At 38.5% G+C, this 26,553-nt stretch overlaps 1 protein-coding gene and 1 pseudogene across 4 annotated transcripts; both read left to right on the top strand.

The window, feature by feature from the left end:
- Positions 1-7,276: 7,276 nt before the first annotated feature.
- LOC122077140 (probable protein phosphatase 2C 40) lies at positions 7,277-21,317 on the top strand. 4 transcript variants are annotated; one of them, XM_042642960.1, is made up of 5 exons: positions 7,277-7,719; positions 17,868-19,086; positions 19,183-19,447; positions 19,893-20,020; positions 21,299-21,317. In XM_042642960.1, the coding sequence occupies exons 2-4, from the start codon at positions 17,899-17,901 to the stop codon at positions 20,018-20,020; spliced, it is 1,581 nt and encodes a 526-aa protein (XP_042498894.1). In that variant the 5' UTR covers positions 7,277-7,719; positions 17,868-17,898; the 3' UTR covers positions 21,299-21,317. The 4 variants fall into 4 exon arrangements, with proteins under 4 accessions (XP_042498894.1, XP_042498892.1, XP_042498895.1 ...); XM_042642958.1 differs by lacking the exon at positions 21,299-21,317 and adding an exon at positions 20,894-21,194; XM_042642961.1 differs by lacking the exon at positions 21,299-21,317 and having other exon boundaries at positions 17,897-19,086; positions 19,893-20,245.
- Positions 21,318-23,280: 1,963 nt separating this feature from the next.
- Positions 23,281-25,125, top strand: LOC122075689 (annotated as a pseudogene).
- The last annotated feature ends 1,428 nt before the right edge of the window (positions 25,126-26,553 follow it).

The raw sequence follows: 26,553 nt of genomic DNA, 5'->3' as shown, positions 1-26,553 counted from the left end.
TCTCTCTCTCTCTCTCTCTCTCTCTCTCTCTCTCTCTCTCTCTCTCTCTCTCTTAGATTGAGCGACGACAGATAGCCATTTAATTATTACCAAATAAAAAGAGATAACCAGCAGGCCCTAATCAAGAAAGGAGAGAGGGAGCACTGGAAGACAGTTGGAATTAATTAGTCAGAGTTTTGGTCCTTTTTTTCTTTTCCTTTTCTTGGAATTGAAGGTAAACCGCAAAGTTGGCCATTGAAAGTTGGCGGCACTTGTTGGTTCCTTTCCTCCAAGATAAGGCAGGAGGATGCCCGGATTAGGAAGAAACATAATGATGGAAATAGGAAAAGTCATACCATGCATATTGCCAAATACGATTTGACAATGGAAATTAATTAAGATAAAAGAAAAAACGAGACACACGGAGGAGTTGCTGGTTGGTTCCTCATCTTTGCATTTCTTGTACACCCACTTTGACTCTCTGAGAAGTTGGCAGATTCCTTTGAACAGCACTATCGATCTGGTCCACCACCCGCCGCCACAGACAGAGACAGAAAAAGGGGATTTCCATTTAATTACCATCATCTTTTTTCATAAAAATGCAAAAGCCACAAGTATTGTATGTATATTCCTAGCTACTACCGAACAGAAAAAAAATTTAAAAAGGCTACTACTGTGCGTATGTATTGACTAACATGGTTCACAGATGAAAATTCAAATGCCTATCCGATTGGAATCTTTTGAATCTCATTTGGATGAAGCAAATGACCATGACAAACACCCCCTCCCCCTGTCATCATTGTGTATATGACTCTGAGAATGTATAACCGACCATTATGTGTCCGTAGTCTGTACACAAGCGTGATGGGAAAACTTTATTCTTAACTTTCTGTTTTCCAAAACCGCTGTTGAGACTTAACTTTCTAGATAGGAGTAAGTATTTTTTACTTCTTAGATAAGTTCCTTTGAAGTTTGAATTATGTATATTATTTATATATTTATTTAGGGAGAGGGATGGGCATGTTAGCGGGTTACCTTGGAATAAGGTATGCTAGCATTATCCTAATTGATTCTGAATATGAGCAAGCCGGATATCATAGCTTTTCTCTCTTGTGCGTGTAAGAAAGACACTTGAACTGAACTCCCTAGTTAATGGACTGAATCAATTGGTGTTGAACAAAATATTCCTTGTCCTTGTGCATGCTACGAATCAAGAACATTTGAATAGAGCCATATTACACACAAATAAAGTGAATCCTCAACCATGGCTTCCCTAAAAATAATTCAATCCACACTCCATTCTCCCCTGCTCTCGAACATGATTTTAACCCAGAAAAAAAAAAAAAAAAAAACTCTCTACAACCTTGTCTGTTATCAATGCCCGATGAATTGAATCGGAGGGGGCCTAGATTATCCATCCATTATAGGTTCTCAAGGGAGTTTCACTTCCCTTTTTTTTTTTTGGCGGCGAAATGAATTTTCATGCTTGTTGGAGAGGAATCCACAGAAATAAAGAAGGCTCAAGCATACCTTTTCCCAGAGAAGGCCTTTCGATTGAGTTTCAAATCTAAAGAATTACATTGCTTTGAGGGAGTAGAATACAACGCAATCATACTCCCTTGAGGGGTTTAAGTGCTCAATGACTTAGAGAGGGTTTTTAAATTTTTTTTTTTTATTTGTATTTTATTTTTATTTTTTAGCTGACTTAGAGTGATTGTAGTTGGAAGAAAGAGCCCACTAATGGCGGAGAAGGACTGGAGTTGCACAAAACGTAGGGGTTTTGCCGCTCATCTGGGTTCCTTATGCAAGAGAAATTTCTCACTGTAACTTTGAAGTTGGATCTAAATGATGTGACACAACTGAGTTTAACTCTCAAGAAGCACCGGAGCTTGTTGGTTCTTGTTTCAGAAAAAGGGAGGGGAAGGAGAAGTCGGACACGGAAAAGAGTGAAAGGGAGAGTTGGAACCAGCCGATGGGTTAGAGGTGCATCATGGAAAGGAGGGACAGAGATAAACAGTACATAGTATTTTGCAGACTGCAACTCACATGAATGCGTATTCCGTATTACTTATTCTCATACCATTAACATAACACATATTACGTATATTGCCATTTTTCATCCAATGGTACATATTACAATTTTATCATCTAACGGTTAATAAACGCTAGCATACCTTATTCCTAGGTGATCTGCTAGCATACTCAGCCTTTTCCCATCTATTTATGGTAAGAAATTATGTGTGCTAATGACAGAAAGAAAAAAGGAAAATGAAATCGATAATTCTCTCGTGATAATTCTCTCAACTAACCAAAGATTTTAAAACTCATAATCGCCATTTGATTCGATTTTTATATGTGCAAAATTGCAGCTAGAGTGGATTCCTCGACTCTCTCTCTCTCTCTCTCTCTCTCTGCATTACTTATGAATCTCTGCAGCCAACGATTAGATGTGATAAGCATTAGACGACTGAGAGTATTTGAACATATGTTCCAATGAGCTCCCAACCACTTGATGCTCACCACACTGATATAGCAACTGCAGACAATATTTAGTTTTTTACACCCGCAAATTCAAAATCAGTCTTAGTCATCATACCACATCATGATGCGTGGCAGCCCTCCAGTTTTAGCTAAAACTCCAACTTGGAAGTCCAACTCGGCTCAATGACTGGTGGAGACTTGTGTTACATACGTGGTTTATCATGTATGGGGTTAGTTATTATATTTTTAAGTATTTTAGTAGTTTGTATTTTTCGAATGGAAGAGGATGTGGCTCTATGGCCAGCCGCCAGCGTGGGTTTTATGCAACTCCGGATGTGGAGGTGTACTATACAGTGGCATAAGATTGATGAAGGAAAATATTTTTTTGACTTAAGGTAGGTTTTCTTGTCCACCCATTTTCTCTATTTTCTCTTCAATTTCTTTTATCTTTTCCAATACCCTCTCCCTCCGTCCCATCCAAGCAACTGAGCAAGTAACAACTTAAGAGGTGAAACGGGCTAAAATTCTCAAACATCATGCTATAAGAACATCACCCGGCTACATAAGTGCATGGCCACTGCATAAGCATGGGGATCAATCGAAATGGGCGAATGGACATCCAACTAGAAGGTGGGGTGGCCATTTCACGACACCTTGTTTTTTTAAAAAGAAGGTTGTTGGGTTGCGTAGCCGTAGCCTATGTGCCAGGGCGGGAGCTAATGGCATCGTGCACACATGCATATAATAGGGGTAGGGTGGTCATTTCAGCCTCCTTGTATTTAGGCATAAGGGCCGCGTGACCTGGCAACGATCCCTTGCCTTTTTTTTTTTTCAAACCAAATGTTTAGGATATCGATGTTTAAAAATTTATGTCTAGGGCGCCAAGCACAAACATGTCAATATATATTAGAAAAATAAAGGTGAAATAACTAAAATGCTCCAAATATTTATATTTATTAAAAAAATTAATTGGAATGATATATTTTAGAATCAAATTTTTATAAATTTTTACCCCAAGTTTTAATCATGATCGTTCATATGACATTTTAAATCATCACAGACATCATGGTATAATATGTTTCATAATCACAATATCAATAACTTCAAAAAGATTTCAATTGAAAAAATAGAGCCCAACTATAATGTTTTAACATTTCCGACCATTTGGATCATTATCTGAACTTTCATATTCAAATTCAATGGAACAACTCCAAATATTTTAGAATTTGTCAATACAATATCCTGCAGCTCATATTCTAGTAGTTATCATGTCCTGTTTGAATCTTGAGGAAATAAAGATTCGTGAATCCCATTTCATATGATCTAGTAGGTAGAAACCTCCATATTAGGTTAAGGAGTGCTGGAAGGGCTTTTGCTTCCCCTTCTTGATTGCCTTGGTCCCCTTTCACTTCTCTTATGAAATTTCCCTCCCTAGGCTCAGACCGTAATCTTCTCATTCTTATGACTTGTAAGTCCATGTTTCATTTTCTAGAAGGAATTGTACTTTTCACTTTGAATTTAGGAACTTCTGTGCTGAATAGTGGAGTTTGTTGGGTTATGATAATTTGATGACTAAATTGATTAGCCTTATAAGATTGTTGAATATTTGGAATCGTTCGGTCTTTGACTATGTTGATTTCTTAAGGCATTTTATTTTGATAGATTTCTTACTTTGGAAATTTCTGATTAGCATTATGTGGCTATGAAGGAAATGTATCTTATTAGTAACTAGTAAGCTTTTAGAATGGATCTTTGATGCTGAGGAGTTTTTCAAGCTTTAAAAATCTTGGCACTTCTATATTAAAGATGGTGACAGAAATTCTATATATTATCATGCTATGGCCAAACATAAATCTTATAAAATTTTGTGTGACATTTATGATTAATGATGATGGGATTAGGATTGAGGGTACCCATGCTATTGCAAGAGAATTTGCTGTTTTTCGTAGAGATGTATTTTCTACTTCTAATCCCCTAGACCTCTCTGTTGTCGAGTGTTTGTTCCCTTCTATAATGTCGTCTGGAACTTATCAAGCTTTGGCTACTACCCCTTTGGATGATGAAATTAGAAGTGTGGTTTTTTCTTTTAGGCCTTTAAAGCTCTTGGGATTAATGACTTTCAAGTTTCAAGTTTGCTTTTACCAAAAAAAAAAAAAAAAAAAACTGGGAATTTGAATGTAGGTGATGTTTGTAAGGTTGTTGGTGATTTATTCCACACGTTGTCTTCCTTTTGTTCTTAATCGCACTTTAATTTGTCATATCCTCAAGAAGGATGATGGATTTGGCCTATTTTGTTGACTCCCACATCTGTTTTGATTATTCAATGAATCTCTCTTCATAATAGTAATCATATGTATTTATCTCTTTGAAGCGAAGGAATTTATATATGAACTTGCAGTTTTGGATTTTTCCATCAAACTAGAACTTATGTAAAAAACTTTAATTAAATTTGATTTGTTTTAGGATCTTTGCGACATGTCTGTCTCTTAATGAAGACGTATGAAAACTCTTGCTTGGGCAATGATTAACAAATTATCAGGCCTCAAGGAGTAATAAAACTAAGTACTGTCATTACAACTTTTGTTTGAAACCTTTAAGAAAAAGACAAATAGTGAAAAAAGAAGGGGCCAAGGAGTGAGTGTTTTGACAATAATGCCCTACGAATTGTAGGTGCCATTATGGATGCTAGGAGGATAGCCCAAGAAATTGTGTGCTACTGAAAAGTTGAGTCCAAGCGTCTTAGGGCCCGATTTTGTTTATGGCATTTTTGTGTTTATAAATAACATAAATGATTTTTTTTTTTTTGTTTCTGTATTAAAAAATGATTTTTTGAATTATTAAAAGGCGTTTAATTTTTCTGTTTCTCGAAACATTTTCAACAGTGTAGTCAAGTTTAAGACAACAGTGAGGGCAGGAAGTTGCAGGTATGCAGCTCACAAGTGAAGGCATGATGTTAGAATTGCAGGTATACTTTGTGGAGATGAGCTTCAAAAGGATTAAGACAATTCGTAACTGTGAGCTTCGCACAACGAGGTTGGAGTTGCCACTTTTGGATAGCGAGAAGTTACAACAATGGTTGGGGTTAGGGTAGGTCGACTGAAATATTGGGTTTCTAGAAACAGAAAAATAAGTCTAATTTATTTTTCCATTCCTGTTTTATGACACAAAAATAGGCGTAAATTTCTATTTCTATTTTCAAAAACAAGTGAAACGAAACATAAAAATCAAACGATTTTTGAGATGTTCTTCCGTTTATGAGCACAAAAAAATGGAAAAACACGATGGAAACAAAATCAAATGAGTCCTCAGTGCCACTGCTTTTCTTAGGTGGCGGAGGTGTTGCAATAAGAAATAGGGAGAAGGAGAAAAAAAAGTGGGTCAGGTTTGCAAGGCTGAGGAAGAATATAGGTGGGTGGAGCTTGGATAGAAATGATGTTTGGTTATTTTAAGAAGTTCAATTTTGTTTCTTTCTTGTGACTCTTGGGTAATAAGTGATTTTGGGGATTAAGTAAATCTCTTTAAAATCAAAATTAATGAAAAAATTTAAATCCACGTATTTTGTAGTTAATTTTCTTAGGATGCGTTTGGTAACCATCCAGGAAAACATTTTTGACGTTATTTCGTTCTATGGGAACAAAAAAACCAAATAAAGCGTTTGGTGTCAACTTGGTGTTTTTCTGTTTTTTTTTTTTTAAACAAAAAGGGGAAAAAAAGAAGCACACTATAAACACAAAATGATGGACCAACAAAACCTTGTTCCGTCATTTCGATTTTGTTCCAAATACAAAAAAGTGAACAAATATGGTAATTGTTCATGAAACAGGTTACCAAATACATTTTTTGTTGTTTTAAAAACGACATCTTGACATAGAAACTGAGAATTTTACTTCTGACACGAAATGTCATTTTCTAGAACCAAATGACTACCAAACGCAGCCTTAAACAAGCCTTGTTGAAGAATACTCCTCTACCGATGCATTGTTACATTCCACCCCGATCACCTTCAATACAAGAATGCTCAACCAACGAGCTTTCTCTATTATTCAATCATTGTGGTTGGACTCTAAAAAAATTTCAAACAATTATAAGTTTTAAAATTGAAAGAATTTGTTTTAATGCTTATTTTGATAAAAAACGACAAATGTTTTTCCAAATTGAACAAGCGATGATCAAATGGTTCTTACTTAAAAACCTTTGGACATAAATTGGAAGGTTTATTTGATTGTTGTAGTTGTATGAGTATGAGACTCTGGTAGCTTTGGTCAATTTCATTTGCTCAAAAAAGAAAAAAAAAAGAAAGAAATAGAAATTGTATTCAAACAAAACTTAGATAATGCAAAGTCAGTTTAAATTTAGCGTTAAAATCGTCTGCAGACAAGCAGTGAGCATTAGGCACCTCTCACTGTAAATTTTGACTCTTAGATTTATACCAAGAAAAAAAAAAAGATTTATATAGCAGAAAAGTGGGAGTCTACGTCCAATATCGGAAGCAATGAGGTTCGATAAGCATCTGATAAGTTGGTTCACAGGGTAAGTGGTGGATGGTATGGGACGTTGTGGGGGAAAAAAATCGTCTATAATTATGATCTCGTACAATTTCGTGTAATATCATCTTTAGACGGTGACACATGTATTGATACTAATACAATGGTTCAGATCTGATTTAAATGCTTTTTCATTTAGACGATTTCAACCTCGTTGTGGGTTGTCACGTGTTGAATCAAGACGTCGTATTGGGATTCGGGAAACGGGGGCCTTGTCTTTTGGCAGTGGCGATAGGGCGTGCAGATGAGAGTAACGATGCTTTGGCGTTTTCTCCCATTGGGGTCCCCTGGGCCCTGGCAGATTGCCGGGGACCAGGGAAAACCCCTGCAGGCCGCATCGGTTCGCCTCGTAAGATAGACTCAAATTTATGCCTTCCCCTGTTCGCTCTCTATCTATCGCTTTCCATCTCTTCTACGTTTTTTACGCGTTTCCGTTTTCATTTCTTTAGTTCTTATGATGATTAATGATTTCGTGTGAAAAAATTCTATATTGGCTCTTCTCGTCTTGGTTGGTTTCTAACCCAGTTAGACAGCCTCACTAACGCTCCGTCGCCGTGAGGTCTGAGTCGCCTGACCACCTCAGTAACGCCATTCTACGCTTTTGGTTTCTTGGACTAGGGTTGGGTTCCTTTCCTTTATTAGGGACACATTTCTCTTCCGTGAGTGTTTCTGTGGGCGCGCCTTGGTCTGGAAGCTCGGCCAGCAATCAATTTCTGTAAGTAGATATGAGTAGATTTCTTCATTTTCTTCATTTTGATTTTTGTTAATGCTTTTTATTTCATTCTATGTTTAGCGCTGATTGGATACGATTTTCAGTTTTTAAGTGTCTCCTATTTTTGGCTCAAAATATCAGTTAGCAAATTTTTATGTCAAGTTCTTGAGGGATAAATTTATTTTATGTCTCGTTTTCTTAATAAAAGTTGTGTGAAATATTATGGCATAATTGGTGAAATGGCCCGGAGTGCCTGGAATACTCTTGGGAATCCGTCTCATAAGAGGGTGTTAGCGAGATTATACGCTCTCTGTTGTATTAATCATGTTTTGGCCTATGGGCCCATGTCCATGACCCAAACAAGCCGAAGGTGGAATGCTCGTTATGTTTTGCTTGGTTTTATCCGTCCTTAAATCTTTCTTTGGCCGCCAGTGCTGGAAACACTAGTTATATTTTGTTTGTCTTTGTATCGATATTTTTTGGGCTTTCAATAATTTTGCAGGAACCATGTTGGAGATCAAGACCTTCCTTAGACTTGGTCTTCTGACATGTTACACACACTCACACACACACACACCCCCCAAACCTCCCCCCATCTCAAAGAAAAAGAAAGAAAAAAAAGGGGAGAAAATTAAGTTTTGGATCGAATGTGAAAAACAGTTGCATAGATTACTCTTGCATATACACTTGTCTGTAATTAAGATTTTCTGGTGATCATTCAGAATAGAACTCGAGATTCGAATTTTCAGATTTCTCCTTCTGCTGAAACCAACGTATTTGGGTGAAATATAATTGGTAAACTTTGCATATAAATATCGACAGCCATTTTGTTTAATATTATGGGGATATTCCAAACATTGAATGTGAATTGCATACAAGTAATCAATAGTATTAGATTGAGGTTTTACCAAAGGGCATGTGAAGGGATGGGCAAATGCCAGACAAGAAGATGAATATACTCATTGTCGTAAATAATGAAAGAGTGGTATTTCCATTGTTCATTGACATGCTTCAGTATGCATCTTTATGACTTGGGTGTCATTTTCTGTTATTTTAACTACAGTGAATTCTCCGTAATGGGCAGATAAATGCTTATAGTCATTTCAACTTTTAAAACTGCCCTTTTTATACTGTACTCATGGTTTCATCCGTTAAGATTAGACTGTGCTTTTCATGGCAGGTGTGTTGTGCTTTGGATGGTTCATTTTCCTTTTCCCAATAACTAAATGACTATGAGTTCTTCAGTCTAAACGTGGCTGGTCAAGCAACCATGTGATGCCTAATAAAGACAGAATGATGACAAAGTCTCAGTTAAATTGATCTCTTTCCTTTATTCCTGTCTTCAGTTTGTTCACAAGTCTAAAATACAGCCATTGGACATTTTTATTATGCACTGTTATTGTCTAACATGTAGCAATTCTAAGGGCCCTATTTGGAAATCAAATGTGTATCATGGTTTTGAAATTTTATCACATTTCCCTCCTCATGTTGGAAAGTGCTCAACTTTTTCCCACTCTCTCAAGTCCACCCACAGTTTCCCGCCTGCAACTAATCTAGCACTTATTACTTTTGAGAAGTCCCATAAGTGGGGATCAAGTTTCCATATTTATATATGTATGCTGTTTCTTTGACCTATTGTGATGTTATGAGTTACTGGGACCTATATAGTAGCATGACAAAGAAATTCAGGTTCAAGTTATTTGGTTGGATCAATAACCTTGGGCGCAAGTCTAGCTTCATTATTAATGGCCTAGAATCATGTTCATACTAGTGCTTGTTTTGTCCGTTATGCAGAATTCAGAGAAGATGATATTTGATTTTTAGATTTTGACTCCTCATTTAGGATTAACTAAATTGATGGCATTTAGAAGTTCTACTGTGTTTTGTGAAGAAATATGTACTTTTAATTATCGACATAACTAGTATCTGATTCTCTCCTTGATAGCCATTTTGAGAGTTGTTTAGGGTTTCTGGTTTGAAGAAAGAAACCCATAATGAAGATTGAATTACAATTATGGGTTTCGATGAAGATCTATGTGCAAGTATGATGAATCATATCTGCTGCTGCTGCTACTGCTACAATTTGCTGCTTCAATGGCTGCTATTTGAAGAAGATATCCCTCTTGTTCGTGGTAGTCACTCATTAATAGGTGAATATGGTCAGTTGTTCTACTGTGTCGATGGAAAACCTTAGTTGATTCCAACAACTCTGGTCTTCAACTTGCTAATTTCTTCGATTGCTAGATGGGGTAATTTGAGTCGTTGGTTATCGATTTCTGGTGGTTTGAGTGTTGTTCTCCCCCCTTGCAAGATTTTTTGCCTGGCTTCTTTCCTTGTTTCTCGATTATGAGATAAGATTTCCTCCTATCGTTGCTGCCTTTGTTACGCCTTGCGAGGTTATTTCCCTCCCAATCTTCCTTGGTTCTCGATAACGTAGTGTTGCAATCCCTAGTTTCAGTTACATGGTTATCTCCTCCCATGGTTGCTTGATTTAAAGTGGGTCATCTACTCCCTTGTATGAGGAGTATTGTTCAAGTTGTTTCCTATCTGTTACTGCCCCTAATTGCTTCTCCCTACTCCTGATTTATTCTTACCCTTCCCAGGTTAATTACATTTTACCCTTCTTTTCTTGATCAATCCTAGTTGATGCAGATAAGTCACTTAATGGGTTTATTTTATTGAAAATAAGCTTTGGGTTGGGTTATGTATGTGTTGGGCCTTTGATCCCATGGGTTTTCTTTGTAATAGGCCACTTTAATGGGCCTATAATATGGGTAGAAAGTAAGAAAACGAGATTTTCTTCATTAGTTTAGTTAAAGTCCTAGACTCTTAGTCTTGATATGTTTTGGTTGTTTTGTTTGAGTCCAACACCATATTGGAGTTTAAGTGTCTTTTTAGGAGTCCTATTATGAGTCCAAGTATGGACAAGTAGCTTAAGTCCTAAGTTAAGTAGGTTTTCTGTTTTAAGTTTACAGTTTCCTAGTCAGTTAAGGTTTCTTAATTAGTTAAGGATCGGGTTGAGACTTTCCTTTTTGGTGTTTGAGTCTGTTTTGAGTATTCTATATAAGTTTGTAAGGGGGCTACAAAATTGTACACGAATTTGATTGAATGGAAGTTTATTTTTGTTGTTTGCAAAATTATTCCTTGAGAAAGGATGATCATTAGCTGAGATAGCTGAGAGTGAGAGACCTGGGCTAAGATAGCCATTCCCCTACCCCATGCTTCCCTTTATTCTCTATTTTCTGCTTTATTCATCCTATCTGTCACTGAATCTGATTTTTTTGAATGTATAACCTGGGATTGGATCACTTGTGATTCGATCTAACATTACTAGTTTATCCTTTGCCTTTGGCTTGTGCTTATAGTTAGATTTGAAATAAATCACGACCATGTAATGTAGAACTAGGATTGACAAGTCAACCTAGTCCCAATGTTGCAGAATACTCTTGGAGAACATTAGATCAAATATCAGAATAGTTCAAAACAGATTAATAACAAGGATGAGATCAGATCTGAGATTAAGAATATCAATCTCAGATTATAGGGTGTCAGAAATCAGAATAGAAGCAGATAATAAGGGGACTAATGGAATGATGAATTAGGTCTACACAGGTTCTGAAAATTGCTAACAGAGTATGCAATTTTCTGGGCAGAACTGAGAAGGAAAGCTGAATTTAATACCTGTAAGACTTGAGCAGATCAATAACACTTTGTGTAGTTGAGAGAAGAAGAAGATGAGTTAAGGAAGAGGACCTCTTGTGCTTCACACCGCTGAGAGTCAATTGGATCAAACACCAATTCCATCAGCCTTGATCAAACACAAGACAAATCTCCATGTAGAAGACAATAGCAACAACCATTAATTTTTTTATCAAAATCATCTAGCCATTTAGGAGCCTCCTCTTCTTTATTTATAATGTTAATGGGGGAGGGAATTACAAAATAGAAGGTTCCTCAAAAAGGAAACCAAATATTCTCCTAATACAATAGCTACTAAAAACTGAAATTAGAAACTAACTGAAATTAGAAATGGAAACTAACTACTAAGGACTTGACTCAATTAATAACTTGACTCATAAGGAAACAAATATAACTCAAATCAAGCCCAACTAGAAAGGAAACTAATGAAAATGGAAACTAACTAGTAATCCCGTACTCAATCTTAGAGCCCCCTTTTTAGACCAATAAAAGTGGTCTATTACACTCAAAACACATGGGATCAAAAGCCTAACATGTATGGAACCCAACCCTAGGCTTATTCCTAATAAAACAAGCCTATTTTGGTAATTAATCTGCATCACCATGTCATTCCCTTTTTAACTTTAAGATGTTTCAGTTTTTCCACCCTTCCCTTTATCTAGCCAAAAGTTCCTTGAACATTATGATTAATTACCAGATTGCCATTATATTGTGATTGGGTTTTACCTCTCCTTTGTGGTTTGATAATTGGGTTTAAACCTAGGAATGCATGAATTAAATTATGAAATTGTCATTCCTTCAATTTAATTGAGTTTATATTGCCATTTGTGGACCCATGACACCTAATTTAGGGTCTTGGACCCCTATATCACATTAGTATGGGATTTGTATGGCGTGATTGTTGTTGCTATTCTTGGAGATTATGTGCCCAAATTTGTTTAGATCTGACATATCTAGGATCTATTCGTTATTGGGAGGGGGTGATTGAAGATTATTTGCTGCTGCTCTTGATTTTGAGATTTGTGTGATGCTTATCTTTCGAGATGCTGATTATTGTTGCCTTATGATGTTGGAAATCGCTCATCCTTTGCATTATTTGTTCACATGTAATGTTACACGTGAGGGGGAGTGATGTAGATAAGTCACTTGGGCTTATTTTATTGCAAATAATCCTTGGGCTGTGTTATGTATATGTTGGGCCTTTGATCCCATGGATTTTCTTTGAAATGGGCCACTTTAATGGGCCTAAAATATGGGTAGAATGTAAAAAAAGGGGATTTAATTCATTAGTTTAGTTAGTTGCTATTTAATTCAATAAAGGCCCATTAGGCCATTGGTCGGTTGTAAAGTCCTATGTGGACTATTAGTTAGTCCTACTCCATGTTGGATTCATAAAGTCAAGTCCTCGTCCTATTTTGAATTCCTAGTTGTAGTAGGAGTGTCTAGTCCTATTGGGAAACTAACTCCTAGTTGTAGTTTGATTGCTAATTTGCCCTCTACAAATAGAGGAGCCTACGTACTTATAATTTTAGATTTGAATGAATGAATTATTAAGTGATTACTCTTTAGCTAAAAAAATTGTTATTGAGAGGTGATATGCCTAAACCTTTGAGGGGTGTGATACCCAAAACCTGAGGGGTGAGATACCCATTCCTTTATTCTCTTTCACCTTTCTCAACCCTCCATCGATTCTTCTTTTTCTATTTTTATTTTATGTTTATTGTTCTTAGAAGCTCAGACCTGTTAAAGCATACAAAATCAGAATCAACCAGCCAAAGAGTTCTTATTCTTGAAGCCAATCAGCCCTCATTGCTGCCCAAGTTTGCGATCTGATTTGCAGATCCTTTGGAGGACTGGTTCTATACTCTAAGAAGATCAATTGATCATCTTTTGAAGGTTATATGAAGAAGACAAGTTGTTCCTGCATAATTCTTCACATTCTCTCTCCTAGGTCTGAAAATTAAGAAAGCGCATGACTCCATAACCAGCCGTCAGAAGCCCTTCATATTTGGGGGTTTTTGTACCCTCCCTAGAGACTATCTACACCCAAAAGTGCAGCTCAATCAGACTCTCATAGACCTGGCCGCACCTTTCTCTCTCCAGCTCTATAGAAGGTCTTTCTCTCTCTTATCGGGTTGGGTTTTGGGCTGGTTTTGCTCCTATATGGGTATTGTATCCTTGGGGGTTTATTTGATGGTATTATTTCTTTATTTCTTGCTCCTATTTGTATTGTTTGGGGTTATAAACTGCGGGGTTAGTTACTTGTAATCTACTCCTGCATTAAGTGGTATTAGAGGTACGGTTGAAGAAAGCTCCAAACAATCTATCAAAGCCTAACCAAAGATGGTTCCATCAGTTCGTTACTTCGCTGGACAAAGGGATACATTCTACATCCTTGATTGGTTAGATTTTCTAGAGGAATATTTTGACTACTATAACTTGACAGAGACACAAAAACTTCAAGTTGCTTGCTTCCGGTTGATTGGTCATGCTAGAGATTGGTGGAGAGTCCATGAAAAGCGACTCCGAGTTCGAGGATATGAGCCTAGGACTTGGGAAGAGATGAAGTATGAGTTAGTGACACAATACCCCCCTGTATATTTCCAAAGAAGGCTCTTCCCTCCACAGGATTCCCATCAGAATACATCTACTGCTGCCCAATCTAATGATCAACCACGTTATTTTCATGGGAATTCCTTGAATGGATACGTGAATTGGACATGTACTTTGACAACTACAACTTAACAGAGACACAAAAGCGCCAATATACATGTTCCCAGATAAGTGATTGTGTTTGAATGCAATGGAAAGGCAACTTCAAGCTCAAGGATGTAAACCTAGAACGTGGGACGAGATGCAGTATGAGTTGGCAGGCATGTACTTATCTAAGCATGAACAAAGCATATACTTCCTTCCACCAGATGTCCAAAAGCCACCCACAGTTGACAATAGCATGAAGGAATCATCGGCCTCTATTGCAAAGGAGCAACAAGAGAAGACACCTTTGACCAGTGAACTAGAGTCAAAAGTTGAGGTTAGTGTTAAAATTTTTTCAGCCATTCCTATTGTTAAGGAAGAGCTAGTTATTGATGTTCCCATCAACGAGACGCATGTGGGAGAAGTCAAAAGCAACAAGGTTGCCACAATGGACAATAAGGTTGAGACTAAGGAACTTAACACTACAACAATTGTGATGATTGTGAATAGCCAAGAGGAAGATCCTAAGGAGTTCAAGAATGAAGTTGTGTTTGAACCATCAATGGAACCGGTTGGGAATCACTAGGTAGATGAACCAAAAGAACTTTATGTTGCATTGAAGTTAGAAGAGATCAAAGGTGCATATGTAGATGACCCTATGGACACATCTGAAGATGTTGAAGTTGAGCATACGGAGTTCGTCATCCTATTAAAATATCTTGAAGATCGAACTCCTCACATTCTAGACTACATCTTTATTATCAAAGAGCTACCTGAATTTTTCTACGGCTTGAAGAGGGGCATGCACCATGATATAATCACCATCACACTACAAAATTCAAGGACGAATTTTTTCTAAGAGGGCGAGTTGATGTAGATAAGTCACTTGGGCTTATTTTTATTGTAAATAAGCCTTGGGTTGTGTTATGTATATGTTGGGCCTTTGATCCCATGGGTTTTCTTTGAAATGGATCACTTTAATGGGTCTAAAATATGGATAGAAGGTAAAAAAAGGGATTTAATTCATTAGTTTAGTTAGTTGCTATTTAATTCAATAAAGGCCCATTAGGCCATTGGTCGGTTGTAAAGTCCTATATGGACTATTAGTTAGTTAGTCCTACTCCATGTTGGAGTCATAAAGTTAAGTCCTAGTCCTATTTTGAATTCCTGGTTGTAGGAGTGTCTAGTCCTATTGGGAAACTAGCTCCTAGTAGTAGTTTGATTGCTATTCTGCCCTCTATAAATAGAGGAGCCTATGTACTTATAATTTCAGATTTGAATGAATGAATTATTGAGTGATTACTCTTTAGCTAAAAAAATTGTTATTGAGAGGTGAGATGCCTAAACCTTTGAGGGGTGTGATACCCAAAACTTGAGGGGTGCGATACCCATTTCTTTATTCTCTGTCACCCTTCTCAACCCTCCATCGATTCTTCTTTTTCTATTTTTATTTTCTGTTTATTGTTCTTAGAAGCTCAGACTTGCTAAAGCATACAAAATCAAAATCAGCAGCCAAAGAGTTTTTATTCTTGAAGCCAATCAACCCTCATTGCTGCCCAAGTTTGAGATCTGATCTGCAGATCCTTTGGAGGACTGGTTCTATACTCTAAGAAGATCAATTGATCCTCTCTTGAAGGTTATTTGAAGAAGACAAGTTGCTGTTCCTACAGAATTCTTCACATTCTCTCTTCTAGGTCTGTAAATCAAGAAAGCGCATAACTTCATAACCAGCTGTCAGAAGCCCTTCATAATTGAGGGTTTTTGTACCCTCCCTAGGGACTATCTACACCCAAAAGTGCAGCTCAATCGGACTCTCATAGACTTGGCCGCACCTTTCTCTCTCCAGCTCTATAGAAGGTCTTTCTCTCTCCTATCGGGTTGGGTTTTGGGCTGATTTTGCTCCTATATGGGTATTGTATCCTTGGGGGTTTATTTGATAGTATTATTTCTTTGTTTCTTGCTCCTATTTTAATTGTTTGGGGTTATAAACTGTGGAGTTAGTTACTTGTAATCTACTCCTGCATTAGGGAGATTGGAGATTATTTTTAATTATCTGCTCAGGTCATCATTTGGAGATTATTATTTATTCATGAAACCCATTTAGTCTACAACAACTTTATGTTGTTTGGTTCACATTAACCTTATGCTGTCTGGTTCATAACAAACCTTATGCTATCTAGTCTGCAACAAACCTTATGTTGTCTGGTCTACAATACACTCATGGAATGAGATCTACCGCTGAACAGGGATATATTTATAATGATAACAACATAATAACAATCATAGTCCAAAAAGGAAGCATAGATAAAATAGCAAACTAACATCCTAAAACAACTACTAACAAGACTAACCACTAAGTTATCAACTCTCAAGATAGGGACACTCCCTCTATCATGAGTGAGGTCCATCATCACTAATGTAACATATAATGGTTCCAATAAGGGTACGAATAACATCCCTATATACCAGACCAGAATTATAACTTAACAAATCTTATGTTGTCTGCTGTAATTTTATCTGGGATATCCGTTTGGGACTTTAGAATGAGTCTTATACTTTTACTAATTAGTTCTCTAATGGTGTGATCTTTGTTAATCACATCATTGTTACCCTGTTGTTGGAGTGCTTAACTTGAGAATGGCTTATGATGAAGCTGTTGCATGCTGAACTTTTGTTTGTCTTTTTTTACTAGATTATTACTTACTACTTGCCTTCCTTGGAAGAGCTTTTGATGTTGGTGTTGCTGTTGTTGATGTGATATTTTGGATTGTGGTTGGTGTTATCTACCGCTTATTTTGTCAATTGCTGATGATTATATTGGATTTATTCGACATGTGATTTTTTCATCTACTATTGTTACTGGATTTATGATGATTGATTGAAGTTCTCTCTGTGTTCACTAGCGTCTATGACTGCTTCAAGACTGATGCTGCCTTAATATCTATTCTTGTTGTTTGAAGCTAGAGCGTTGATATGTATACACCAGCTTGAGGGGAAGTGTTGAGATATTTACCACAATAGGGGGAGTGTCTCTAGTAGGCTGAGTTTTACTTTCTTTAATATCTATTCTTGTTGTTTCAAGCTAGAGCCTTTGATATGTATACACCAGCTTGAGGGGAAGTGTTAAGATATCTACCACGATAGAGGGAATGTCTCTATTAGGCTGACTTTTACTTTCTTTGCTTTTGTTTATTTCTTTTCCTAGTTAGACTAGATCTCTATTTCCTAATTACGCTAGAGTTCTATATTTCGTTTTCTTGCTGCACAAGTAAGGGTGCACTGATTCTGCCTGCTTTATTGCAGTCTCATCTACTTCCTCATACTTCTCTTCTTCCATTCTCTCTTGTCTTCTCTCTCTCTCTCTCTCTCTCTCTACTTGCAGGTACTGGTTACAGATTCTGCGTTTGTCACATTATTTTCTAAAGTAGAACATATAAGTTTGTGGTCTAAGAATTATGGTCATTTTTGCTGAAAGTTAACTGCTAGAATTTCTACAGCCTTTTTAGACAATTTGCATTTGACTGGAGCTTCCTGTTCAAGGCTGCAGACTAGTGGATGCAGCAAGAAGATTTGAGCTTCGAATTGTATTCTTACATTATGAGCTGGTTATTAGAAAGTTAATAATCATTAATTTAATTGGTTGTAGGCACAGCATTACCTGTGGCTGTATATCCCGAACTTTTTATCTTTTGTTGTTTTATGGACTCTACATTATTAAGGAATAACAGTTCAATAACTATTGCTGATCTGAACAGAGTGACCATTCTTCCTTACTTTAACCCAGTAATGATGAGAGGCTCTGAAGAAATTCCTGATCCTACTGGGGAACTCAGTGTTAGTTTTGGATATCAGTGCAGCACTATTTGTCGCAACATCTCCTCTACCATACCTAATGAGCTTGAGTTTCTGATGGGGATTCAGATAGAAGACCCCAATGTGAGAATGAGGAGCAGCTCTTTTTCTTGTTTGTCTGGTGCTGCTCTTGGTGCTAATGCTACCCTGGCAAATACAAATATTTGCAATGGTTTGATTGGAGAGGAAATACTGCCTGGTTTGGATTCTCCAAAATCATTTAGAAGGATGGCATCTTCTCCTACTCTTTCACGGTTAGATCCTGTATCTTCCTCCTCTCAGAGCAGCTTGTTTTCTTTAAGTGGAAGTTTATCCATGGAGAACGATATTGAAAACATCAGAAATTTGTGGAAGCCTATGAGTGCTTCCACAAGGATTGAGTCTTCAAGCTTTCTCAATGCTATGGATGTACAAATGGCTGGTGGGGCTGCTGGGGAGGACAGAGTGCAAGCTGTATGTTCTGAAGAAAATGGATGGCTCTTTTGCGGGGTTTACGATGGATTCAATGGACGGGATGCAGCTGACTTTCTAGCTGGAACCCTGTATGAAAATATAGGGTTTTATCTTCATTTGCTGGACTGGCGTACAAGGAAGGAACGGTGTCCATCCAAAAGTAATTTAGCAGAGGAAGGCACCATCAGGAGTGAGTTTTCTATCACTAATGAACATGATGCTTCAGATCTAGAAAGGGAAGGAACAGTCCTTCCACATTCTTCAGATGTGGAGGTTCTATCTGAATCTTTCCGTCTTGGTGTGATAGACTGCCTTAGTCATGCCCTAGCCCAAGCTGAGAGCGATTTTATGTACATGGTTGAACAGGAAATGGAAGAACGGCCTGATTTGGTATCTGTTGGATCTTGCGTCCTTGTGGTGCTTCTTCATGAGAAGGACTTGTACATTTTAAATATAGGTGATAGCAGGGCTGTGTTGGCTACAAGTGATGCCCAAGAGGATGGTCTACTGAAGGCCATCCAGTTGACAGAAACTCATACAGTTGATAATGAAGTCGAATGCAAGAAAGTTTTGGCTGATCATCCTGATGATCCATCCCCTATTGTTGGGGGAAGAGTGAAAGGGAAGCTGAAGTTAACCCGGGCATTTGGAGTTGGTTATCTGAAAAAGGTACTACTACCTTTATTGTTGAATGCACAAGTTAGACTGAGAGATTTTGTACCATTTGACATATTTAATCCTTGAATTTTGTGTCTTTTATGGCAGAGCAAAATGAACGAAGCACTGATGGGCATCCTTCGAGTGCGAAATTTGTGTAGTCCTCCTTATGTTTACACCCACCCATTCACCAATATCCATAGGGTGTCTGATAATAATAAGTTTGTTGTTCTGGGGAGTGATGGATTGTTTGACTTCTTCAGCAATGATGAAGTTGTGCAGCTCGTTCATCTGTTTATCCAGGATACCCCTTCTGGTGATCCTGCAAAGCATTTGGTCGAGCAACTTGTTTTGAGAGCTGCAGAGAATGCAGGTATTTTCTTTGATTTTTTTTTTAACCGGTTTTGAATATGTCAAATTGTTCTCATTTGGAATCCTATATCTTGATACATTGTTAATGGTAACAAATTTGTTTCTCATCATTTATCTTGTTTCCTGTTAAGCTAGTTGAGTCTTGTTGGTTTGCTGGGCCTCCTGTATTACATGTCCAGTACTATCAAATGTGGCTGTGTGGTGGAACTCAACACATTCTTATCTTTCTAGAGCATCTATATCTATTTATGATTTATGATTATGAAAAAAAGGAGCCACATGGCTCCCACTCCTGCAGGGTTTGGAGGGGTAAATGTATACAGCCTTACCCCTTGCTTTGCAGGAGAGGCTGTTTCCAAGTTTCGAACCTGTGACCAATATGTTGCAGTAGTGCAACTTAACCGCTATTTATGTTTGCAGGTATATGACAAATTGTTATGTTGTAGGTTTCAGCACTGAGGACTTGTTGAAGATTCCTGCTGGTAGAAGGAGAAAGTACCACGATGATGTGACAGTTATCGTAATCATCCTTGGAAATAGGCAGCGGACATTGACTGCTTCGACATCTTTGTAGGTAGGTTGCTGTAATTTTGTTCTTCTCATGTAATATTTCATCATTTATTGCATTAAATCATCCAGGTGTCCACCAAAGCACCTGGTGTAAATTGATTGTATATTGATAAGAATAGAGTGATCTGTTCCACATTTTATTGGTATCTTGTAACTTACTGTTTAACGCTTGTAGCAGATATTTGACTGGGTTTACTTATTTTTTTATATTCAAAATTTATATGCTTCACTTTGAGAGGAAAACAATGGCAGGCATGTGCCAGGAATGCCATTGACATCTACCTTTACCCTTCTGCATGCTGGTGTTTTTTTTTGAGGGGGTGGGGGGGGAGGGGAGGGGAGGGACTGAATTGCTGGTTTGCCTACACCTTTCATTTGCATCCAAGGACATAAAGGAAATCATTAGATGCTTAAGCTATTCCCTAACTTATTGCCAATCCAATGAGCATGTCACATATTGGGAATTGCTAATTACTCAACTCGCCTTTCAGAAAAACCTGGTGAGTCGGCCTGATCAAACCTAGTCAGGGTGAGGCACTTTTTCTTTTTTCTTTCTTAAATACAATAAATAAGTAAAAGAAAATGTTCAATAATATAAGTGAACCATTGAAGTAGTGAATTGATTTGATAGTATTTTTAGAATGAAACGATAAGATTAGGGTAAAAAGATCTAGTCTTATTTGATCCGGCCGGGACGATTCATGATTGAGTCTTGTCATTTTTTACCCTGGCCTAGTTTACATACTCTTGGTTAGGTTTTGCAAAGTTTTGACTTATTATTATACTATTGCACATTAATGGTCTCTATTTATAGAGTGAGTGGGTTAAGAGAGGTCAACTATATGAGCTGACAGGAAAATTTTTGCCCTGCCGGTAGCCGTCTCTAGGATACGGTGGTTAGCGGGTGAGATAGCCGTTGGTTTTGGCCATTCAGACAATCGGGTAGGAACCCGCTGACATCGAGTATATACTGGAACGGTCTGGGATTTACCGCTGGGATTCTGTTTCCAATGGCCTGCTTCACTGCACATTTGCACATTTTCTCTTTCAATTGATGTATTAGTTTATTAATGTACAAATTCTGTGTGAAATGCATTCTTGTCAAATTTTATAGCTTTACAAAGGTAGTTGGAGTGTATTAGTAATCAACTGAAGTATGGATTCTGTCCTCAAGCTATACCAGTGATATGCATGTGATGATAGCAACAACTATTTGTGGTTCCTATCTATTCTGTCTCAAAGGATTGATCAGGTGGACTCATTTTTTTAAATATATTTTTAGGAGGTGTGGGGTGACATCACATCTTGGCTGATTTTGGGTTAGATGGAATTTTGACTGGGAAACATATGAACCAGTCCACCACCAACCAAAAAATGATTCGCGTGGCAACAGTTTCTTACATGAGTCATACGCTCGCATCACGGTTGGGAGTTGTCTGTTATCGCTTAGATAGATCACTGGTGGGAGTAGTTTCAATTGGGGACAAAGACTGTAATTTTGCTTTAGGCTTACTTTCCCCGTTGCACCCAATTGCTGAAATATCTTTATATCTGCAAATACTGAGCTCTCTCTCTCTCTCTCTCCAAAGTTTTCAGATGCCTATGTATACTGTGGATGATATGTTTGAGCATCTTTTTTTTTTTGGTAAAAATGTTTGAGCATCAAAGAAACCAATATATAGCTAGGTACGGATCTTAAACCATTCTTTTTAATGGTTTTCAGTCAACTTTGTTGAGGAGGAATCTGAACAAAATCTTCTCCACTAGTTTCAATTCAGAGTTGAGATTCATCAAACCCGGCAGTCATGCTTGTATTACAGTTGAGTTCGTGGATGCAATTTCAAATTTCCTATCTTTCTTACTCACCTCTATTGAGCTCGTTACCCAGTAAAGAGAGTGGGAAAAAGATTGATAACTACAACTGTTTAGGTTTATCTTTGTCACCGCTATTTCTCCGCTGATGACACTGCAGGTCCTTCTTTCTCCTCTGCCAATGCTGCTTGCTGATTTTCTCTCCTTCGAATTTGGAGGTAATTAACTCATTTCTTCAACCTATGGCAACCGCATGTGCTCTTTTATCACTACCCTCTCCTCTGCGATCTCCCACTTCTCTCTATATTATCTTTTTTCCCCACCTTCCCTATTTCTCAGATTTTACCCAGGCCCCCTCTTTCCTTTGTCCCCAAGTCCCACCCTCCTCCTCCGCTTCTACTCAACAATATTGAGTTATTTTTAATTTTCAGAAATCAGTAATAAATTGATATTGTATTGACAAGTTTTTAACCATTTTTCTCAATTAAGCATGCTGATCATATCGTATTATGAATGTGATATCTGAGGGCAACCATTCTCTAAATCTTTATGCGTTCCTCCTAGCTTGGCTTCCAGTCTCCAATCTAGATGCGGATACTCCCGTTAAACCATTATTATTTCAATCCTCATTCCCAATAATATAAGACTTTCCTTATGACTTTGGGTGATTTTAACCTTCACATTTCACTTGCATATGATGCTTCACCCGAATATTAAAAGAGAGAGAGAGAGAGAGAGGAAGCAAATGCTTGTAATATACACAATTGTTGGCTCAAACCAAAGGTTGCTAACAGGGAAAGTATCCTCTACATGGTCCAATCTAGAATAACCTGTCTTGATGGTCCACTTAGTTTTGTCATGTGATAAGGTGACATGGCAATTTGAGTCCTTGTATAGATAAGGCAACGTTGGGATGGGTCACATGTTAAAAATTTCATAGTCAAATTTAATTGTCTACCTTCGTATAATGATATGCACCCTCTTCATAATCCGTTTATTGGTGTGTATCGGTTTATAGTTTTGGATGTTCAAAGCTTCATTAGTAATGGGATTGAAACTTGACATGTGTGAAGAGGCTACCTTAAGGTTTATTTATTTATTGGTAAGGACCTTGGTTTACTTAACATGCGTTCTAGTGCGTGTCTTTTTTACGGTTTATAGTAGAATAGTCCCATGCTTGTCTCTGTTAGTGTTGTGTGGGAAAAATGATGAGGTAAGGACATGAATAACTTATCTAGAACGGAAGAGAGTTGATTGATGGGTACAACTTAACTGGTTCTATTTTTCAAAAATATATATGGCTGAGTTGTTACTTCTCACTGGTGGTACTGTATACCGATGGATGATCCTAAAATTGTTTGTCTGGCAGCTCAGAGCCTGAGACTCAGAGACAGAGACTCCTTCCTTTCCTTCCTCGGTCTTGCTTTATAGTTATAGTGTTATACATACCATCGACTCGAGGGTTCCATTTCCCGAATTCGACTTCCTCTATTGGAGGGTGGTGGAGGGACCTTCTTCTCTCTCCCCGATGCCACCTGACCTCTTTTTTCTTCATCATTTCAATTATAATCTGATGATTTTGGTCTCTATAAATCAATATGGGCGGCAAAATCGGTTGAGCCTGAAATATTTTTCTCCCAACTCCCGACCCAAATTACCTATATATATGTATATATATATATATATATTCCTAACTCCTCTAAGGTTCCTTGCCAAAAAAAAAAAAAAAAAACTCGGAGAAGGTTCATAATCTCCCTTACGTTAGTTTGATTGGTTCTATGATGACTGGGTGTCGCCTGGCGTTTTTTCCCTAGTTCTAGTTCCCTCCTGAATCTCTCTCTTCTCTCTGTCTTTCTTCCTTTTACACTCTCGGCCTGGTACTCTGGTTTGGATCTGGTGGAGTTGGTATCAAGAATCGCATACTTTCTTTCAAGTGAAGGGAAGGGTAACACGGGCTAACGGCCTACATAGAGTAAGTTTCTGCTGCATCCAGCATGGTGTGGATGGGGGGGACGAGTAGCGATCCGAACCAGGACAGCGGATCAGAGGAATAGCAGAAAAGGTCAGAGATATACACTTACGAGGGGCCATGGCACATCTACGCCATGAACTGGAGCGTGCGCAGGGACAAGAAATATCCCCTGGCTATCGCTAGGCTGCTGGAGTAGTACCCAAACCGGGTGGAGATTGTGCAGCTCGACGATTCCAACGGCGAGATCAGGTTGGACCCCAACCTCTCGTTCGAGCACCCTTACCCACCCACCAAGACCATCTTCATCCTTGACAAGGAGTGCCAGAAGCCTGACCTGCTAGCCACCTTGGGAGACTTCCTTCGCATTTGGCGCATCTCCGACGCCAACGACCGCATTGAACCCATGTGCCTGCTCAACGGCAACAAGAACAGTGAGTTCTGCGGTCCTCTCACTTCCTTCGACTGGAACGAGGCCGAGCCCAAGCGCATCGGCACCTCCAGCATCGATACCACTTGCACCATCTGGGACATCGACCGCGAGGCCGTTGACACCCAGCTCATCGCCCACGACAAAGAGGTCTACGACATCGCCTGGGGTGGCGTTGGTGTCTTCGCCTCCCGACGGCTCCGTTAGGGTTTTCGACCTCCGCGACAAGGAACACTCCACCATCATCTACGAGAGCTCTGAGCCCAATACCCCTCTCGTGCGCCTAGGCTGGAATAAGCAGGACCCCAGGTACATGGCCACAATCATCATGGACAGTGCCAAGGTTGTCATCCTTGACATCCGCTTCCCCACCCTCCCTGTTGTCGAGTTGCAGAGGCACCAGGCCAGCGTCAACGCCATTGCCTGGGCTCCTCACAGTTCTTGCCACATCTGCACCGCCAGCGATGATTCCCAGGCCTTGATTTGGGATCTCTCCTCCATGGGCCAGCCCGTCGAGGGTGGCCTCGACCCCATCCTCGCTTACACTGCTGGGGCCGAGATCGAGCAGCTGCAGTGGTCCTCGTGCCAGCCCGATTGGATTGCCATTGCCTTCTCCACCAAGCTCCAAATTCTCAGGGTTTGAAATGTTTTTATTCTTCGCTTCGCTGGGTAGTACCGATCTTTCTCAAATTGATCTATCAGAAAGACAGAAATTCCGAGTTTCAAAACTCAGACCGACGATGTTGAGGTGTTGTTTATCTCTTCCTTTATTTCTGTATTTCGTCACTCATAAAAAATTGTACTCCACTTATAATTGACTTACTTGAAGGTAGGTTAGGGTTATTGATGTCTCTGATTTTAAATATCAATAATGTCAATATTGTCAGAATTGTAGATCTATCCTATCTGTAATTTTGGTACTGCTGCTTCTTCATTCACCTATTTCGGTCCCTGTCTCCCCACCTTCTACTTAGTGAGCTGAGTTCAACAAGAGCCGTATCGCAAACTAATTGACTAATTGATCTCTTACTGCACTGGTAGTAATCTTGTTTTGCCAATCTTCTCCGTTTAGTGTCTTGAGCCGTTGCATTCTTTTAAGCTGCATTGGTTGGTCTTCATTTTATTCGATTCCCTTCTTCCTCCAAACACAAAAACAGTGTTCCCTCTTTCAAATTTCAGTTTTCGATTAAGCTCTGAAACTAGGATGGTTAACTTTCAAGGGTCCTACTAGATTTTGTTCCAAGCATTCAGAGACGTTTTGAGTATGGTGGGTGCATGGGTCGATTGCGTTCTCTTTTCTCCATTATATGTTGCTTCTTTCTATTGTTGCTTTTTCTGACTGTTGACGTTTCTAGTTTTGATCTCCATGGGTTGGTGTCAGCTCTTTAATATATTTGACATTAAATTCATCCAAGACCTTGCCAATTTTCTTGCTTTGTGGCTCCTTAGACTGGAACATGGAGAAGGATTCAGTGAAGGAAGCAGCATATGTAGAACTATAAGGAAAACCAGTAGATATACATCTAGGATTGGTTAGTCAGCCCCCAAAATAGTTGTTAATATGGCCTTGTTTATTAGCTGACCCTATATATATAGTTGGGATAAGGTTATGGTTGTATGGGGTACAGAGAAATTTTCTTCAGGCACTAGGTTGGGCAGACTTGGGTACTGCTTTCTTAATGGAAACATGTCCATTTTGGTGCTTTGGGCTTCTTTTCACATTGGCTCTTTGGAACTTCTCTGTTTCTTGGTTTAGCTTAAGAGGTTTGTGATTTTGAGTGCTTAGGTTAACTTAAGTTGCGACAGTCTTGGGCAGTTTATTTACTAGTATTGGAGAACCCACACCTCCTACTCTCATATTATATGCAAATCAAGAACACCATCAGGTTGATACCTCTGAAAGGCAAAGAACATGCCTAGGTGGCCAAATCCCCCAAGATGCATTTTTTCACACTTTTTTCAATGGTAGAGAAGATGATCTTCCCAGATTTTTTGGTTCTTTTTTTTTTGGGGGGGAGGGGGGGGGGTGGTGGGTTTGTTTCTTAGGACTAGAATTCCAATTGACTGAACATTGACTGAATTTCCAATTGAACGTGAATCTTTACAACACCACCACCACCACCACCACCACAACAGCAGAGAAAAATAGCACCAGTAAACGAAAACCACTGATGTTACTAGAATTCTTTTTTCAACAGGCTTCCACTGTACTAGAATGCTCACCATAAAAAAATTAAAATCAGTTTTTAGTGATTCAGGTCACTGTTACAGACTCAACACCTTGTACAAAGAAATAGAAGCAAAGGAATAAATATCAGAGTTATCA

This window comes from Macadamia integrifolia, chromosome 4 (assembly GCF_013358625.1).
Source record: "Macadamia integrifolia cultivar HAES 741 chromosome 4, SCU_Mint_v3, whole genome shotgun sequence".
NCBI classification, from domain to species: domain Eukaryota; kingdom Viridiplantae; phylum Streptophyta; class Magnoliopsida; order Proteales; family Proteaceae; genus Macadamia; species Macadamia integrifolia.
The sequence above is the reverse complement of the archived record's forward strand: the minus strand, read 5'-3'. Positions and strand labels throughout refer to the sequence as shown.

What these genes read in the sequence shown, in the direction of transcription:
- LOC122077140 (XM_042642960.1), top strand. Translation starts at nt 17,899, where the DNA reads ATGATGAGAGGCTCTGAAGAAATTCCTGATCCTACTGGGGAACTCAGT. An exon ending in GAGTTGGTTATCTGAAAAAG is followed by an intron (nt 19,087 to 19,182) that starts GTACTACTACCT and finishes CTTTTATGGCAG; the next exon opens with AGCAAAATGAACGAAGCACT. An exon ending in GAGAGCTGCAGAGAATGCAG is followed by an intron (nt 19,448 to 19,892) that starts GTATTTTCTTTG and finishes GTTATGTTGTAG; the next exon opens with GTTTCAGCACTGAGGACTTG.